This window comes from Oryzias melastigma, linkage group LG17 (assembly GCF_002922805.2).
Source record: "Oryzias melastigma strain HK-1 linkage group LG17, ASM292280v2, whole genome shotgun sequence".
NCBI classification, from domain to species: Eukaryota; Metazoa; Chordata; class Actinopteri; order Beloniformes; family Adrianichthyidae; genus Oryzias; species Oryzias melastigma.
The window spans coordinates 21,399,392-21,417,956 of NC_050528.1; the positions used below are offsets into that span (position 1 = coordinate 21,399,392).

The following is an 18,565-nucleotide window of genomic DNA, read 5'->3' on the forward strand; positions in this document are numbered from 1 at the left end:
AAAACAAAAAAAGTTGACAAGACTTCCAAAGTGGTTCTGCATAGTCAGGTTTAGTACAATTCTGTTCATGAATGAATGCTTCCCTCATGTTCCTCATCTCTGGTCACATGTGTTTGGAAGGAATGAAGCAAAAAAAAACAACTTTTTTTTTGTTTTTTTCAAAATAAAATAGTATGATTTCTTTTTTTTTTTTTAGCAAAGCAAAGGAAATGTACACAGGAGCACCTGAGAAATGCCTTGAAATCTTTGCTTTTGGGGGGAAAAAAAGAAAGTTCTCCGCTTAGAACTATTCAAGTACACCCTGCCAAAAAAAAAGACAACAAAAGAGGGAAAACAAAACACACATACCATACTTATCATAAATAATTATAACTTTACAATTTTCTGAATTGACACTTTTATATTTACAATAGTTTAAATGCTTAATGCTACTCCTTTTTTTCTTTTTAAGTGATGTCCCTGAGAACTGGGTTCAGCCTCGATTCTCTTTCCATTCGTCTATCTGCATTTCTTCAGTTATGATTGACTACCCAGGTAGTGAGTGAAGGTAGCTCCCATGGAATGTACAAGCAGAGAAGAAAAGAACAACATCCCTCTGTTCATAATCCCTTTTCTTGATGATTTTCGCTTTAAATGGTTTCCCCTTTGTGTTTTTTTTTCCCGATGTCAGTAATACAAACAAACAAATGCTAAAGCAGGCAGGAACGTATTCGAGAGGTATTCGTGTGAAGTGCTTGAACGATGACGTTGCGTCTAAAATGGGTACAAATTGGAGTTTTACTGTATACTGCTGAGTCTGCGAGAGAGAAAAAAAGAAGATGAAGAAGAAGCGTCCTCCTGTGCAGAGGGGCGTGGCCTAAAACGGAAGCCTCTAAAGAAAACTGTGTTTCAGCGTCTACAGTCCTCCTCTGATCCTGGGAGAAAATCAAAACCTCACAGCGCCTTCACACCCTTTTCCATCACAAGAATTAAAAAAATTATAATAATCTTTGTGTCAGTGAAGTTTAAGGCATCTATAATGGAAAGTAAATAGATTTTATTGGCCAGAAAAGCTCTATTTTATACAGTCTAGCTAACAATTATAAAAATAAACTTTATTTCCAGCTAAATAAGAAAATGTACAAGCAGACTTTTATTTTAAGAAATTTGTTTAAATATGATGGAGCCTCTAAAGGGACACTGAAGTAAAAAAAAAAAAGATTGAGGTAAAAAAAAGTTTTTCCAAAAATTAAAGTTAAAAATTAATTTTGGTTACTAATTGTTGTACATCAGATACTAACTAGTGTGCACCAGATAGTAAATGATGCTCACCAGATAATAACTGGTGTTAACCAGATAGAAATAGTTGCTTACCAGTTAGTAAATGGTGCTCACCAAATACTAATTGGTGCACACCAAATAGTAACTGAAAAAAACTAAAAATTGAAGTTAAAAATAAAAAAATCTGGTTAGTGTAACTGTCTGTAATAGTATAGTATATTACTAGTTACTATCTGGTGCGCAGAAAATAGTAACTGGTGCACAGCAGTTAGTAACCGGAATTATTTTAACTTCAATTTAAAAAAAAAAAAAAAAAATCTTTTTTTTTTTTTTTACTTCAATGTCCCTTATGATGGTCAATAATACATATAGATTTTTGCCCAAAAAATGATGCCTAATAGCGACATTAGCTCCCATTTAGATGATTATTTGGATGTTTTTATTAATTTAGCGTTATTAATACATCAAAGTCGAAGTCAAAATGACATTTATAATCTAAATTGGCTGTACATTTCACTGGAAAGCTACACCTTTTTTTTCAAAACAAAAGCCCATGCCTAGTTATTAAATAACTCTTTAAATATAAGTATTCAAATTTGGTAACATTTGTATTTTTGCTCTGATGTACAATAATAGTTTTTTTTCTTTACATTTAAATGTCTTTTAATTAAAAAAACTAGAGAGAAAAACGGTTCTTGTGATGGAAAAGAGATTTTAGGTAATAAATTAAACAAACCAACAGTTTTTAAAATAAAATAAAAATATTTGGATCAAACTGCTTCCAGAAACAACATTAAGGAGCTAAACTGATTAAGTTAAAGTAGTTTATATTGCTTATGTTGGAGCAGTAAATGAGTGTTTACCGTCACAGAGCAGCAGTGAGGTGAATCTGCTCTTCCTTAGATGTTTGACTAAAGGACATAAGCTACTACTGGATACAAGAGGAGGCTTAAGTCTGTCAGGAGTTGAAAACAAGCACTCAGCAAAGCATTGTGGGGGTTTCTCTCTAAAGTGTTTGGAGGAAAGCAGCAGGTAAAGGTTCTTAACTCTCCTCTGAGACGCCGATTCTAAGAGAAGTTAAAGCCGATGTGGAACACAGTCGAGGTACGACAGTAACACTGTGTGTTTCCATGTTCTTCACAACCCCAGCTTAAAGCATCGCCCGGCTCAAGGAGCGCCCCCCGTCCCAACGAGATAATTTGGTTTCTATATGGTCGTTTCCTTTGTTTCTGTTCACATTTGTTCGAGGGGGGTGGATGCTCTGTCTTTATTGGTCGGTTCTTTTAGGTCATCTTCTTGCAGTAACAGTGAAGTATGTTCTGTGAACGCATTTGTACACATTCAAAGGAAAACCGTAGACTTGGTCAAAATTGGCTCAACGTGACAAATAAAAAAACAAAAGGATACAAATAAAAGATTAAATTAAAACTATTTTGACTACTTCCCAAAAGAGAACGTCTGTGTGATGGAGGTCAGCCGAAGCGCTCCCTGACCAGCATCATCAGTTTCTTTTTGCCCTTATAGATCTGCTTCAGGTTGTCTATGAACTGAGCGAACTGGATGTGGCCGTCCTGTGCCAGCAGAAAAGTCTCGCGCGCTTTGCTTAGAAACTCTATGAACTCCCCGTAGTGCCGCGGGCTGATGTGCGTCAGCCGAGAGTGCGTGGTGTTGATGTATGCGGATATCGTGGCGTCCAGCAGCTGCCGCAGCGGCGCTTTGTCCGTCGACATCAGCTTCCCGGAGTTCCTTCTGCCGGGAATGCCGGCGAGCCCCGGCGCCGTCATGGTGCACCGCCGCAGTATGTCAGACAGCACGGTGGCGCAGTGCACGCTCTTCACCACTAGGGGGATGATGGCCGCCAGCTCGTTCTTACCCAGGGAGTGGCTGAGAGCGCACGCCCACAGCACGTCGTTAATAGCAGGGTGTGTGTCCTGGTTGTAGGCGAGGTTGAGGTGCGTCATGGCGAGGGACGCCAGCTTGAAGGAGCGCAGTGGGTATCCTCTGTGCTCCATGTACCTGGCGATGGTGAAGAGCTGCGAGTACGTCATGCCCGTCGACGCCGCGTCGATCACGATCTGGTAGGCCGTCTCGAAGGCGATGTGGTCCTTCTCGCACAGCGTCAGGGCCGACAGGGCGCAGTTCTGGGGGTCCTTCATGGCGCACTGCAGAGCCAGAGTCCTCGCGCAGCTGGCCAGCTCCTCCCTCTGGGGGTAGTCCAGGCTGAGGCGCAGGATGGTGTTGTGGGACATGACGGTGGCTGCCACGATGCTGGTGGCCTCCGTGGGCGTGAAGAGAGTGTACCAGCTCTGAAGGATGCTCACCAACGCCCGCAAACCTGGAGAAAGAGGCGGGAATCAGCTCCTGTTTGCTGAACTCAGGAGGCAAAGATATTCAGCAAATCAATAAAACACATGCAGAGAGTTAAACTTTAAAAAGTAAGCAACGTCAGTTCACCTGCCAACCACTAGGTGGCTCGTTACACAAACACGGCAAGCTTCTACCAGAGCGGAGAAATATTTGATTGAACCACAGAAGAAAACATACTTACAGTTTGGTTCCAAAATACTTTCTCATCTTTGTAGTTAGATTTCTTATAAATGACTACTCTACTGGAGTTTTATTTATTGTGAACAAATGGGGGCGTCTCTTTTTGAATTCTCAGCTCCAGAACGGTTTAAAGGGCGTGTTCAAACAAAAACCACCATTGTTTGTTCCAAATACTTGTCTCTGTTGGAAAGTAGCGCTATGAAGATGTTATTTCTAAAAGCAGGAAGCTGAAAAAGCGATCAGTCAGGTGACCACATGGCACGTCCGCTTCCTCAGATGTAAGCTTGAAAATCGCAGCGACTGTTCGGCAGTTTTTAAAAATTAAAACTGAAACGTGTGGATTTTTTTGGGTGCTGGCAGTGGATGCTCTTCACCCCCAGGAGAGTAAAGGCTGAAAGTTAGGAAACTTTTTAGTAAAATATCTTAGTATTGTGTAAAAGTTGATCTTACAGTTAAACTATTATTTGTTGCTTTCATAATAATTTAGTTTTTTTTCACTTTTCCATTTTTTTAAAAGTAATCCTATATACTAATTGATAAAGTAATAATAGCCAGGCTTAAATATTTAATGACAGGAAAACTTCAGTTCATTTTCATCTTCTTGAGCTTCCAGCTGATTCATACGTCTTAATATTAGGGTCAAAAAGCGAAAAAAAAATACAAATATATAAAAATAAAGTTATAGAAATATAAAAAAAAAGTGAAAATTTTACAAGAACAAAGCAAAAGAATTAGAAAAAAATTAGTAAATATTTTACTAGAATAGTGGTAAAATGATGGGAAAAAAGTCAAAACATACTATTATAAAATAACAATTTTATACGAAAAAGTTCCAAATAGTCAAATTTTAACGATAAATGAGGTAGTAAAATCTTGCCTTTTTTACTCAAGATTGAACGAATATATTTTTAGAGGATACAGTTGTATGATTATTGAAAAAGCAAAATAATACAAAAATAAAGCTTTAAAATGACAAAATGTAACACTTCATAAAAATAGTCGTGCAATTATGACATTAAAGTCTAAATCGAGTAAGAATAAAGATAACAATTATTAGAAAATGGCAACATTTCACAAGAATGAGTTCCAGAATAATGAAATAAGTTAAAATGTCATGAGAATAAAGTTGTCAAATTATGAGAAATAAGCCAACATTTTACAAAAATAAAGCTGTAAAATAAGTTTGTAATTTTACAGGAATAAAGTTGTTAAATCTTTAGAAAAAAGTCAATGTTAGGAGAATAAATTCATACAATTTAAAAATTTTTTTCAGGAGAATATGGTTATAAATGTATGCTTCAAAAAGTCGCAATTTTCAAAAATTTTAAAAAATGTTTCAAAAGAGACAATTGAATGTCATCCGTTTAATGAAGGATGCAAACGATTTTAGAGATTGAATGGACATCAAACTGCTGTTTGCTGAATCGGCTTTACATTGTAAAATGTTAACTTTAAACTCATAACTTTACAAAATTTTCCTCAGATTTTTCCAACTGTTTTCTCATGCATTTCTTTTTCCGGTGGCCCTGACACTTTGTCGTAGATCTACGGTCTCCCATAAAGCAGTAAATAGATTGATGACTTTGGGTCAAAGAAAAAACTCCACACACACAAACACACAAACACACACACCACAGAGGCTGTAATTAGAGCCTGAGTTCTGCTTTGCTGTCTGGATCCTAGAGCGTTGTGTGGCGAGGCGGCACATACCGACTTCCGTGGCACACGTTACCAACCAGCGAACCATCTCTCTTCTCCTCCAGTTCAGGGTGGACAGCGTCATCCTCATCACCTGCACGACACGATCTTCTAAATTTACTTGTTTAAAACCAAATGTCTGAATGTTGATGTTTGAAATAGAGACTTTTCTAAAAGGAAAGTGGAACCCTAAATTATGTGGCTTTCCTCTCATCAACAAAACTGTGAGTGTGTGATGTTTGTTTCTGCTAATTTGTAGTGACATGTTGATAGAAAGTGTTGTAGGTTTGAGCAGTGACCAGCGTGGAGTTTATTCTGCGGTGGCGAGAATTGCTGCGTCTGTTTCTGACATAAACACAGTACCTGCAGTCCCAGCTCCAGAGACACGTTCAGCAGAGTGATGTCGGGCGGGCTCTCCGCCGGAGTCGCGATCTTAAAGGCATCTTGGGCCAGTTTAAAGATGAGGGAAGAGGAGTGGATGTTCTTCTGGATGGCCTCGAGAACCGTTCGCAGTCTCAGCATGTCTCCTGCAGGGACAAGAAGGAAAGGAAACGGAGGATTTGAGGTGCGGTCGTTGGGAGAACAGCCGACCTGTAGATGTCAGTGATGGCCGTACCTTTAGCCGCGGTTAGCATAGTTGAGGCCAGCTCACACTGCTGTGACTCCAGGTGTCCCAGAGTGAACCAGCGGGGATATCTGCTGGGAACGATGGAGATGCCGTGGTGAGGGTGGCCGACGTCCCCGGAGCCCGCTGAAGACTCCAGAACCGGCAACCTTTGAGAACACGAGCAGAGTCTTTATGAAGAAATGATTCCACTGTAAAAACTAAAGTGGGAAGTTTTATTTGGAGAACAACCAAATAAATGTAACCTCAAAATGACAACATGCTGTATTGGTTTAAAAAAATAAATAATATAAGAATCAGCTTTTCCTACAGTACATAAATCTGAAAATAGTTTTAAGTCATTTTCAAAAACTTTTTATAATTTTAACTTTTTTTATTGCTCCTGGTTAATGTTTGCAATGTTGTGAAAAACTGTTAAAATCTTGAAAAATAAAAGATTTCTACTGATCCAACAAGCTTTAGATTAAAGAGAGAAGAGTCAAGAGACTGCACAAGGATGAGCATCTTGAATTACATTCCCAACACCCCTGACCGGTACCAGTCCGTGGGACAGTTTGTACCGGGCCACAGGGGGAAAAATAATAAATAAATATGTTTTATTTCTAATCTGACTACGAAGGAAGTTTTATTTTGAAAAACTACTGGAATCTCCCCACCACATCTGACTCATTCTTGACGAAAATCCATCCATTTCTTTCTTAAAGCAGACCGTTAAATTGAAACCTCCAAACAAGTAAAGTGAAGAAAAAAAAATTAGAAGGTTTCTTTACAAAGAAAAGATCCAGAGAGGAAACAGAAGAAGAGCCTTCAACTTCAAAATAAAAGAAGTATTAATTTATAACAGACAAAAATCAGGAGTCTTTACTTAAGATATGGATTTATTGCAACGGTTGTCTCCATACTATAGTAATAATGTATAGTCGTCATCAACCAGCAGTCTAATGTTATAAGCTTGCTGCTAATAAAATTGCGCAACAGTGGATTCATTGATATATATTTAAAAAACACCTGTTTTAGTGACTTTTTTTGTATTTACCCATCAAACCTTACATTTTGTAGCTTCCGCTTGAAAGTTATGGATTAAGACAAAAAAATGTTCACATTTCAATAGTTCCTACAGGAAATCTAGAATACAAATAAAATTTAAAGCTGATGCAGATATTTTACAGAGGATGAAGATAAAATTTACCCTCAACAGTTAAGGGAAACTGAAAGCTATATATAAAAAAAAAAGCAATTGGACATGTACTTCAGCCTCGTACGGACCAGTTCTTTAAATTATTGTCTGACAAAGGTTGGGGGCTACTGCATAACATGACACTGCAATAAAAGCTTTTAGAGAAAACTGAACCTCTGTCAAGCACGGGGATGGAAGGATCATAGTTAGGTCCAGGATCTGATTACCTAGTGCATTTTTGATCAAATCATTTCAGTTTTGACGAACTAGACGGTAAAGTTTGAGGGAAACCTTTCAAACAGATCTGGATTTAGAGGATCACGAGTGATGCTTCGCTGTGGGTTCTGACCTCATGGCACGCAGAGCCACCTTGTAGGCCAAGTCTGCGTCGTGTGGCAGCAGCGCGGAAAAGAGGTATTTCGCAAAAGTGTGCATGGGAACGCTTTCTCTGTGGATGACCTCTCCAAGGCCGCTGAACGGACCCGCTAGATGCAAGAGAAAAATAGATATTTTCAGAAAGATGGCAGATGAAAGCTTTGCGATGTGAAAGGTGAAAGTACCTTCCAGCAAATGTATGGCTTGTTTCCGAAGTGTCTGAACCAGGAGATCGTCCAGCTCCAGTTCCTGCATCTTTGCAACAATCTGCTCTTCGTTGCGGCACACCTGGACAACAAGAAAAACACCCAAAATAAACTTTTGCAGCTAAATTTAAGATTTTTTTTCCATCATTCAGGAAGTTTGACCCGTGATGGTGAAATAAAGACCACAACTCTTTGAAGATTAAATGACTTCTTAAAGAAAAGACTTTGTGTTGGAGTTATTGAAGGATCAGCAGGGTGGTTTAATACCCCTCATTCCTGTAAGTCTCTTACTGCAAATACACACGATAGAAAAATGACTTCATTCCAACCAAATAACAAGAACAAGGTCTTTTCACACACATGACCGGCTTTAAATGCAATTCCTGCTCCTAACACCAATATTGCCAGTAATTCTAGTGACATTAAGAAAGGTCTGTGGCAGCCGTGTTAAGCCCCCTAAAGCAGATTAGCATTTACACAAAGAAATGCTCCTTGGATTTATTTTAATTCACTTTGAACTTAAGCTCTGTGGCTTTCTGCTTGTTTTCCAAGAAGCGGGAAAATGCTGCGCCACATTTTTTGGTTGGTTTTTCATTAGTACAGGACTATTTTGAAAAGATGTGGTGAGTCAGGAATACATTTTTTTCGGGGAAAAAAAGCAAACGTCTTTACCTTATCCTGGGCGTAAAGTCCTTCTGGCATTATCCTCTGCTGCCCCATCCCCATCAGAGCCACCTCCAAAGCCAGAGTGAGATACGACTCCCCCCCATCTGAGCTGCCCCACACTGAAACATGGTGGTACACCGGAGGTCTCGGCTCGCCATCTGAAAGGAGACAAACTGCTAAGTTCTACACTCTAGGATGAAATATTTGTGTAATATAAAAAACTGTATTCATAAAGAGAGAAATCAGAAAGATATTCTGGTTTTAATTGATGTGAATTTTAGTACATTATTTAACAGGAAACCCCACCCCACTTCCCATCATCCATCTGTTTACACTCTCCTTTCTCCATATTTCTTCTGGTGCAACAAAAATGGCGAGCAACATTGGAGATGTCCAACCGTTTTGTGTCAGGTTCCAGCTCGGACGAGGAAAAACAAAGGCTGAATCAGTCTGAACCAATGTTGTCATGTCTTTCTGAGCGCTAGCAGCGCTGCGCTAACATAGCTGATCAACAGCTATTGATGACATCATTGAGAGGAAGTGATGTCCAAACTTGAAGACACTATTTGCCCATAACTCTCCAATTGGAGAGCTAACTGTAGAGGTAGAGAGAAGCCATAATGGTAGAATTTGGATTCTGGAAAAGACCGCAAGTGGATTCATCAGAATGGAGCAGAGCAAGAAGTAGAGTACTTTCAATATCGCAAATACAGTCTTTTTCTAACTATATTTTTTCATATATTTTATATGTAATATATTTAAATAACATATTTTAGATTTTTTTTCCCCAGATTCAGAACAATTTGAATAACGAAACATTACAAAATTCAATATTAAGCTCAGTTTTCTTAATATATTTTCTTCATCATCAGAAATGATAAATTGTTAGTCTAGTATTTCAGTTCAAGTTTGATACATTTTTTTTCCTTGAGTAACTTTGTTTTTTTTTCTTCTTCAAAATAGTTTCTATTTCCTTTCAAACAAATGTCTAAAAACAGTTAAAATGGGAGTTTTGTGAATTCTATCGATCTATAAGGAACTTTTTAGGATTAATAGTTCACATGCTGCCTTTTAAGGTTAGACAAACTGCAGATTATTCTTAGAGATCACATCCACATGGACTGGAAGCCTTAGCTTCGCCGTTGTCACAAATGTACATTCGTGTTAGCCTGCTTTCAGTTCTGAGATGGACAAATGCTCAACACGTCTAAGTGAGAACAGCTGCCATGGGGAGTCGCAGCTGTTGATTGGAGCTCATTTATTCTCTCCTGGTCCTCGGCGCTATCATTCTGCCTAAATCCCCTCGGAGCAACAGATTCCCCTAAATCCGCTTTATTTCAGGGACATCTTTGTGTGTGTGAGAGTCAAGGCGGGGGCAAGTACAGACTGGTTTTACAGACTTAAACCCACAACTAAATGAATCTTTTTCTCTCAGAAAAATACAAAAAAAGCCTGCTGATTGGTTCGTTTGATGGATGGAAAAGTGCATTTGGGTTGGAGGGGGGGCACAGCCTCCACCCACCCGCAGCACAGATGTTTGCAGCTGTTCTCCACAGGGAAGGGAAACATGCTGACCGGTCCGAGGCGAGACTCAGACCAACTTTTCAGACCACTTTCCTCGCATGACGAAAAACAACACGGGACCATAAATCATTCGCTCCGGCTATAATTCCATCCACACACTCCCGAGGAAAACTGTAAACCGCTACTAGTAGCTGCTTGGCAAAGAACTGTAACTCTATTCTGATCTATCAAAACAGTCGCTGGTTTCAAAGCACGAGAAAGACCTCTGGGGCGGAGTGAGAAATGCAAACAGTATGATTTGATCCCCGGTGAGTTTGAACGTTTGCCTACTGAAAAAAGAAATGAGCATTTCAGTCTAAATGGTCGGTTTGTTTCAACTCCGCAACAGGAAAAGGAAGAATGAAAGCTGCGTTTTTAAAGTCATACTCCAAATATTCTTTTTTTCTATTGTAACATCATTCCTAGTGGTCCTTCTAGTTATATTTCCCAGCATCCTTTGTTTTACACTCTTCACAAATTAAAAAAGATTGAAAAAATAAGAATACCGCGACACTTTTAAATTGTCAGTTTATCTGGACTGAAGTGATTTTTCCTGACCCTTTAATTTATAGATAAACATAGTTGAGGGTATTTATATATTGATGTCTTCCAATTCAATTTAGATTTTGGAGTACATTTAGAAATGTTTCCTTTTTTATTTTTATATGGTTTAAATTTGTATTTTTATGTTGTTAATTTGGTTTATGTACAATAGTTTTTTTTTCATAATTTTTTTTCTTCTACTGATGCTTCAATTGAATTAATTTTGTCTTCACATGTATACATATATATAGTGCCATGTTTTGTAATGTGTAATCTGTCAATAAAAAAAAAAGCCTAAGCTAACATTAGCGTGGCAAAAAATAAAAATAAAAAATGGCGAGGAATATCAGAGCTATCCAGTCACACATTTTAGAGCCAGGTGGCTCAGACGAGGAAAACGAACACATCACGATTTGGATAAAGAAATCCTTAAAAACTTAAAAAATCTTAAATTATTTTATAAACAACCTTAATTATAAAAAAAAGGAAACAACATCATGTTAAAAACACTAAAAACAGGATTTTCATTGAAGTGGGTCTTTAAAAAAAAAGTGCTCAGTATTTTTGTAGGACTGCTAATGTTAGTTTGGAGCTGTAAGCTAGTCTGGTCAGTGTGTAAACAAAGGGATGATGGGAAGTTTGGGAAGGATTACTCCGCACCAATGGTCCAGCCCACAACTTAGAGGGAAATGTCTACTGAACTCCCGCTGGTCTGCAGAAATATATCCTAGAAAACAACACAGATTTTTTGATTTAGGATAAAGACGGCATAAAAGACCAATGAGAATGCCTTGAAAGTAAAGTCACGAGCTGGTTTACATTTTGATCTAATTTGTAACATATTCGCAGTATTATTTTTTCTCTGCACGAATAACCAGACATTTTATGGATTTCATCCTTCTGCAGTAGTTTGGAAAAGCCTACGATGGATTTGGTGGATCATTTTAAACCTTAATAGTTGTAATAACACGACAAATTCAATTAATCTTTTAAAATCCCAAAGTTTTCCAATTTTTTAACTATAGGACTTTTAGGATAATAAATCAACTATATCTCCTTTTCGTACCTCCAGTGTCCATGGTGTTGTCGTCATCCATGCGGCAGGTCTCTGTGAGTGTGATGAACAGGCAGCCGATGGGGTCCAGCGGGTGACCCACCCAGCCCTCCAGGTTAGTGGTTGAAGTGACCCCTCTCTGGAGAAGCTCTGATCGTCCAGATCCACAGAAATGTGTTATTTTAAACCAAATGAGGCAGCACTCACTTTGATAAAAAGCAATGCTCCGTCATTTGTCAGTCAGCGTGCACACACCTTTCTTTTGGTGCTTGTAAATGTCCATTTGTCTCTGCTGCTGGAGGCGGAGTGTGTTGATGATTGCGACGGCCAATCGCAGGGCTTCTCGGGAGTAACCGTGGGAACGCAAGGCGTCGACACGAGCGCAGGCGGTCGGTACGTGGTCTGTTTGATGGGATAGGACAGATTTGTACACTCTAGCTTAAAGATGCATAAAACAAAAGCTAAGGGACAGATCTGATACACTCTCCAACACAAGTCACATGATTCCTGCACAAAGATCATGTGTCACACACAGAGGATTGACAGTAGATGAGAACTGGACTGAGTGAGCGTGGCATCAACTCATAAAAAACGAATAACAATAAAAATGAGGTAATTTCAGTCGCCATTTTTTATACTCCGCCAAACTAGAGCCAAGTGACGTCAATAAGCAGTTTTTGGTCAGAATCGATCTGAGTCAACATTCTTTTATTGAGGCATCTGATTGACCAGTTTAAAACTTGAATAACTTTCTAAAAAAATTAGAAATAAAAAGGATGTGTTAAAAACAAGTATCAGAGCAAGACTGGTTATTCTGACAAACAGAACCACTGAATAATAGCTGTTTTTTTCTCAGTACAACTCTATGGGATTTTGGCTTCTTGGAGTCAGAAGATACTTCCTGTTTGGAATGTGGGGGAGTCACTCAGTCCAGTTCTCATATACAGTCAATATTACAGATTTTTCAGGACACTGGCTTTAATATTAGTTAAATTACTGTAATTGTTGTGTTAGATTCTAATTTATTAAGAAGAAATATTTTACAAGCATTGTTACAGTTCCCATTCACTGTGTATGATACTTTATGATACATATGCACCCCAATTAAAGGACCTATACCATGCAAAATCAACTTTTTGAGCTTTTAAATGTTTTAAAATGTTCATTCCTTACTATAAACAACCCCAAAGTGGTATTTTGATCTGTTCACACATTTCTGAGTAATCTTCTAAAAACGTGAACTCTCAGTACCAGCCCCTCCCAACCCATAAAAATGAGTGAGTTCCCACACGCTGTTGTCACAAATTGAGCACAGCCCCCTCTAGGAAGAGTCTGCACTGTTTGTGTTTAGCCCCCAGGCCAACACAAACACCTAAATTTTCTGCAAAGCTAGCAGTGATCAGTCAACTTTGCCGCTTAGCTTGCGGCGCTCAGCTAGCAGCACTCAGTCAGTGGCGCTTAGCCACTAACTTCGCCACTCAACTAGCGGTACTCAGACGCTGGCTTCACCACTCAACTAGCAGTCCTCGGCCGCTAGCCTCAATGCTCAACTAGAGGTCTTCAGCTGTTAGCTTTGCAGCTCAGCTAGCTCAGCCGAGCCGCTAGCCCCAGCCATTGTTACAACCAGTGTGGTGATGGCTGGAGCAACTAAAGGCATGCACATCCATCTTTACAAAAGTTCAGATGTTGTTTGCTTTTGTGGGTGAAACGCAGTTGCAATGACGAGGCCGGCTCTGGGATGGCGTCATGAAATGGTTGAAAGGTCGTGCCTCAGAAATCAGAGCATTTTACTTCCAGGTAGAAAAAAACTCACAAAAATTCCTCATATTTCCAGAATAATTTGCTATTTTGTGTGCCAAAGTTAATATATGACTATATATATATATATATATATAGGAATATAGTTCACTCTGAAAGACTTTAAAAATGGTATAGGCCCTTTAGGAGCACTAATGTAGCAAATGAAATGTCTTTTTCCAGTGATGTGTGGTAAAACTGCACCTAGCCAGAGCGGCAGGCCCTGTGGGTTGAACAGCAGGCTCTCTCCTTCTCTCTGATAGGACGGAGACATGTAGTGGTCGCTGCTGATGATCCTCTGCAGGTGGCTGTCCTGCCAGTGGAGGTCACAGGCCTCGACTGCCCGAGTGAACACGGTTCTGCGTGGTCTTGACAGTGAGTCTGAATAATACACAAAGCACAGTTAGAGGCTATAGTTCGGCCTTTACGTCTGATCACATCTGTAACAAATATTGGTTAAACCCAGTGTGGTTGGGCGCTTGTTTGTTGTTCTCATACAAACCTTGTGCGTGGTTACTCTGTGGCAGAGCGTTTGTTATGTTTGGAAGCTCGCTGCCGTAGTTTCCGTCCTCCAGCGGACAAACGTCCGTGTCGCCCCACTTCTTCAGCTGCTTCAGCCAGCCGCTCTTTTCTTCACTCTTACAGTGGGGGTTTAGCACCACACATACCCACAATGCACCTGAGAATGCAGAGATGATATATGTTTTTTTTTATTTTTGTAAAGCAGATGCAACATTAGACAAAACAAATCTAAATGTGCAATAAACATTTACATAAATTTTGTTGTGCTTTTTTTATCTTCAAACCTTAATCTAAATTGCAAGAACACCGTTTAAAATTCCCGTTGAAACTAAATGTATGAAACACAGACATTTGAGTAGAAAATTACAAGATCTAAGGAATATTTTATCAAAGAAAATCTAGATTCTTTTTCAATTCACAAATAAATGTGTACATTTTATTCACGACTGAGAGATAGTACATAAATATAATACCTAAGTTGTATTTTAGTCAAATATAAACTGTGTTAGACTGAATTAAAAAAAACAGTTACAAAGAGTTGAATTTAACATCTATAATTAGTTTTAAGAATATTGAGTCTTTTAAACCAAAACATTTGCAAAAAAAAAAATGAGACTTGTAAATGGATGACAAAAACTTTAAAATGCATGAGAATAAATTGGTAAAATTATGAAAAAAAAGTTGTACATTCATGAGAAAAAAGAATTTACGAGAGTTAAATGGTTAAATTATGAGAAAAAAAGTGTCATTTTACAAGAATAAACTCGTAGAGTTAAAAAGAGTCAATATTTTACGATGATAAAGTTACAATTTTACAAGTCTTAAATTGAGAATTACTGACATTAAAGTCTTTAATTTATGAAGCAATAGTTTGTTTACTAAGAAAATAATAATAACAACAAGAAAGGGACCAGAATTATGTTTCAGTGGAAGACGACTGCATTGATAGATTTAGTCGACATGTGGCCTAATGTGGATGTAAGGTTTACACAAACAACTGGGCTACATTTTCAAAAAAGCATGGATTTTTCCTTGTTAAATTACTACTTTGTTTCTCAATATTTTATAAGATTATTCACATAAAAATTACAACTTTTTCTCTTAAATTTATGACTTAATTCTCATAAACTTTTTTTTATGGTGGCCCTAATACTCTGTTGTAATATTGCTGCGTTTAAATGAACAATAATGATCTAGAAGAAGGAAAGTGTCCTGTTCTCCACTGGCAGACCTCAAATGATGTCAACTGTCACACCTCTTGATTCCTGGTCAAAATGATCTGACTGTCTGGCTCTTATTTCTGTCTGTGTCATGATCTCACTCACTCGCTCGGGAAGCGTTCTTATTGACCTCCTAAATGCCGAGATTGATTGCGGAGAAGTGGAGCAGCCGTATTGATTGGCTGCCTTTATCATTCACTACGTGCGGGGAGGAAAGGAAGAGAAGCCGGGCCAGAAGGGGTAGCAGGCTGACTGGATAACCTGGACGCTAACACGACCAGGAGACAAGATTTTTATCTGAGACGGATACCGCACCGTCTGACCCGCACTGACGAACGGATCGTCTATCCGGCTGTGGCGTTTTGTCCTCAGCGCTCTTACCCAGCTCGTCCCAGAGCTGCCGACACTTGTCCGTCATGCCCGTTCCTTGCTGTCTCCATAAGGACAGTCGGGGGTCGGCCATGAACTGCTCGGTTATGAGGGTGAGCATTCTGGCGCCGTTGGAGTCTCTCATCCGCAGCATCTCCCTCACCTGGAAAGAGCAGTAAGTGGGATCAATGACAGTCTGACCCGCTTCCAAGTGCTACTGAGGGCAACTAAGCCTCTGTGAGCAGGATTAGACTTCAAAAGCAGATGAAATTAAATTAAAAAATACATTTAGATAGATCTAAAACCTGTATATTTAGTGTTTTAGGTTAGGTTTGAGGGAAACGACAACTAAAAACTACAATTGTGTGCGACTGCAGCAGTGACACACTTCCTCCATTTCATTGTGTGACCATCAGCAGACGTTTCTTCATACATCAGCAGACTATTTGCCTAATCTTTGCTGTCACAATGTGACCACAGTTGTAATTAGTTCCTTCAGAATGGCAGAACATAACAGTTTGTCAAAGATAAGCGCTAAAAAAGTTGTAGAAATCTGCATTAAATGATGATAAAAAGGAAACAAATAAATTCAAATCTAAGTTAGTTATTGATTGTAGACTGAATGATCTTCCTGAAAATAAGCTTTTTGTGTAGAACAGACAGTTCAAACTTTCAAGATTATATAAAATGACACTGACATGAAGAGCTCAGGTTTCTTCTGAGGCATCAAGGTTGTTTAAACTTAAAACGGCCTCCACAGACCAGAAGAATGACACTGTTAGAACTGTTGGACATTTTTTAAATTAAGCAGAAGAATGGAAGAAAAGTGAAAGCAAGTTTTTAAGCGTACTAAGAAAAAAGTTAACAATAAGCTTTTAGTTTATGATTTTATTGTAGGAGAACACAAAGTTAGAAACTTTTAAAGACCAGATCAGATGAATATTGTGTTTTTGCTTTTTTTAATGTGTTCTTGTGGCATTTTTCTGATGATGGAGGACATATATAAAGAAAATGAAGCTTTAAATTGCATTTCTGAGTATTTCTTTGTTCAAATTGTTGTGAATCAAGAGCAGACAAAAATATTTAATTTGAAAAAAAAATGTACTACTATCAGCTAGGGGTGTGCCAAAATATCGATATTGCGATATATCGCGATATTTAGTCCTGCGATCGATTCTCGATGGGTTCTCACCAAGTATCGATATTATATTTTCATTTAAAGAGGCTGTAGCGCTGAGCGTCTGAGTCACGCGCCGGAACTATGGGCGCACGCTGCGTCGGACTTTTAATAGCGACGCACGCGCTCATTTGGGAGAAGCACCGGTGAGATACAGGCTCTGTAGCACGTGTGTGAAGCATGCCTACCTGTCAGCATTTATCATCCATCTGTAGGAGATCCACCCGGTAAGAAGTGACTTTGTCTGAGCGCTAGAATGTCAGCGATCACTTACTTTCTGTTTGCCGTGGGAACTGAGCGCGTGCTACGCAGTTGTCTGTGTACGCTTCAAGGAGCGTCGGAATTTTCGCTTTCATGCACTTCAATGTTTAACCTGCTGCTGTACGGTGTAACTTTGATAAATTTATAATGTGACGTTTTCAAACAATGTAATCATTTGTTGCTAATGTTAATTTTAAAGTCATTCTTAAATAAAAAAGCAGGATTTGATGTATGAACTTAAATTTAAATGTAATTAAACTAAAGTACATGAATTCACTGTAAAATTAGGGAGAATGCTAATTAATTGAAGCACTTAAAATTATATTTATTGCCATTATTATGTGTGTTTTAAGGATTTTACCTATTGACTGCTGACTGACCAAATGGAAAAATGATAAAAATTGGAAAAATAATCTCAAGTAACAGTCTGAGTAAATCAGCCTTTATTTTTGGATGCTCAGCCCCTTTCAAGTGAGAGAAAAGTGCACAAAAAATTAGGTCAATTTTGAGAGAGGCTGTAAAACATTATATTCATCATCCTTTGGTGTGACGTTCTTTTGGAGGTAGATAGCTGTCACTACTTGACTTATTTAATATTTGTTCTGTTTACAACAATTCTGCACTAAGTAGTGTGACTGCTGATCATGTTTACTATTGTTAACATTGAATCTGACAGATAATTCCAATTCAGTTGTTGTCAATGTTTGTCAAAGACATAGTATTACTGATTTCAGCAATTTTGCACAAAAGTGTCTATAATTTGTTGCACAAAATAAGAAAATTTGTTTAGTATGATTGTGTTTAAGGTAAAAAAAAGATAAATGGGGATATATTTCCCCCCAAAAACATGTTCTTTATAATGGTAGTTATTAGAGAGGATTTTTACCAATTATCGCAGTATCGCGATATTATCGATATCGTGAGCCATGTATCGCGTATCGTATCGTATCGTGAGGTACCCAGTGATTCCCAGCCCTACTATCAGCAGACCACAAGCTCCCTGCACCGCTCCACTCTGATGCACAGCTGGATAGCTTCAGTATGGCTCGCCATTTTTTTGCACCGGTAATGCTAGCGAGGGGAAAGAGAGACGGGGTTTCTTTGTGTCAGTGTTCCTCCCCACATTGTAGAGGCAAATTTCTAATGAACTGCTGCCATTCTGCAGAAACTATGGCAGAAAAATAACAGTTTTTATATATATATATATATTTAGCTATTTTGTTCAGTTGGGCATTATAGCCCAATGGAAACATTTTTAAAACAGATCAAATTATGAATGAAGTTGGTCTTTGACATATTTAAGGACTAGTTTAGCTAAATTAGTTTGCACTCACCATCTATCTTATTTACAGAGTTTTTTTATATTTTAGAATAAGAAGATGAACATAAGTCCTGTCTAGTTATGTTGCAAATAGAAAATAATCTTATTTCTCCATTCTTAGATAGTTTATAATAGGAATGAAAGGTAAGATAGGTATTTGTACCATTTATACAAGTTGAAATAA

General features: G+C 38.4%; 1 protein-coding gene across 1 annotated transcript in view; it reads right to left on the reverse strand.

Moving 5' to 3' along the window:
* zswim5 (zinc finger, SWIM-type containing 5) overlaps nt 1-18,565 on the reverse strand; it is a gene marked incomplete in the record, with an annotated part of 71,709 nt that overhangs the window by 1,110 nt on the left and 52,034 nt on the right. Inside the window, 12 exon segments of the mRNA XM_024273737.2 lie at nt 1-3,595; nt 5,518-5,599; nt 5,869-6,032; nt 6,122-6,279; nt 7,657-7,792; nt 7,868-7,970; nt 8,561-8,712; nt 11,727-11,864; nt 11,970-12,116; nt 13,716-13,892; nt 14,014-14,190; nt 15,635-15,785. Of these exon segments, the coding sequence (XP_024129505.1) occupies nt 2,733-3,595; nt 5,518-5,599; nt 5,869-6,032; nt 6,122-6,279; nt 7,657-7,792; nt 7,868-7,970; nt 8,561-8,712; nt 11,727-11,864; nt 11,970-12,116; nt 13,716-13,892; nt 14,014-14,190; nt 15,635-15,785 (2,448 nt within the window).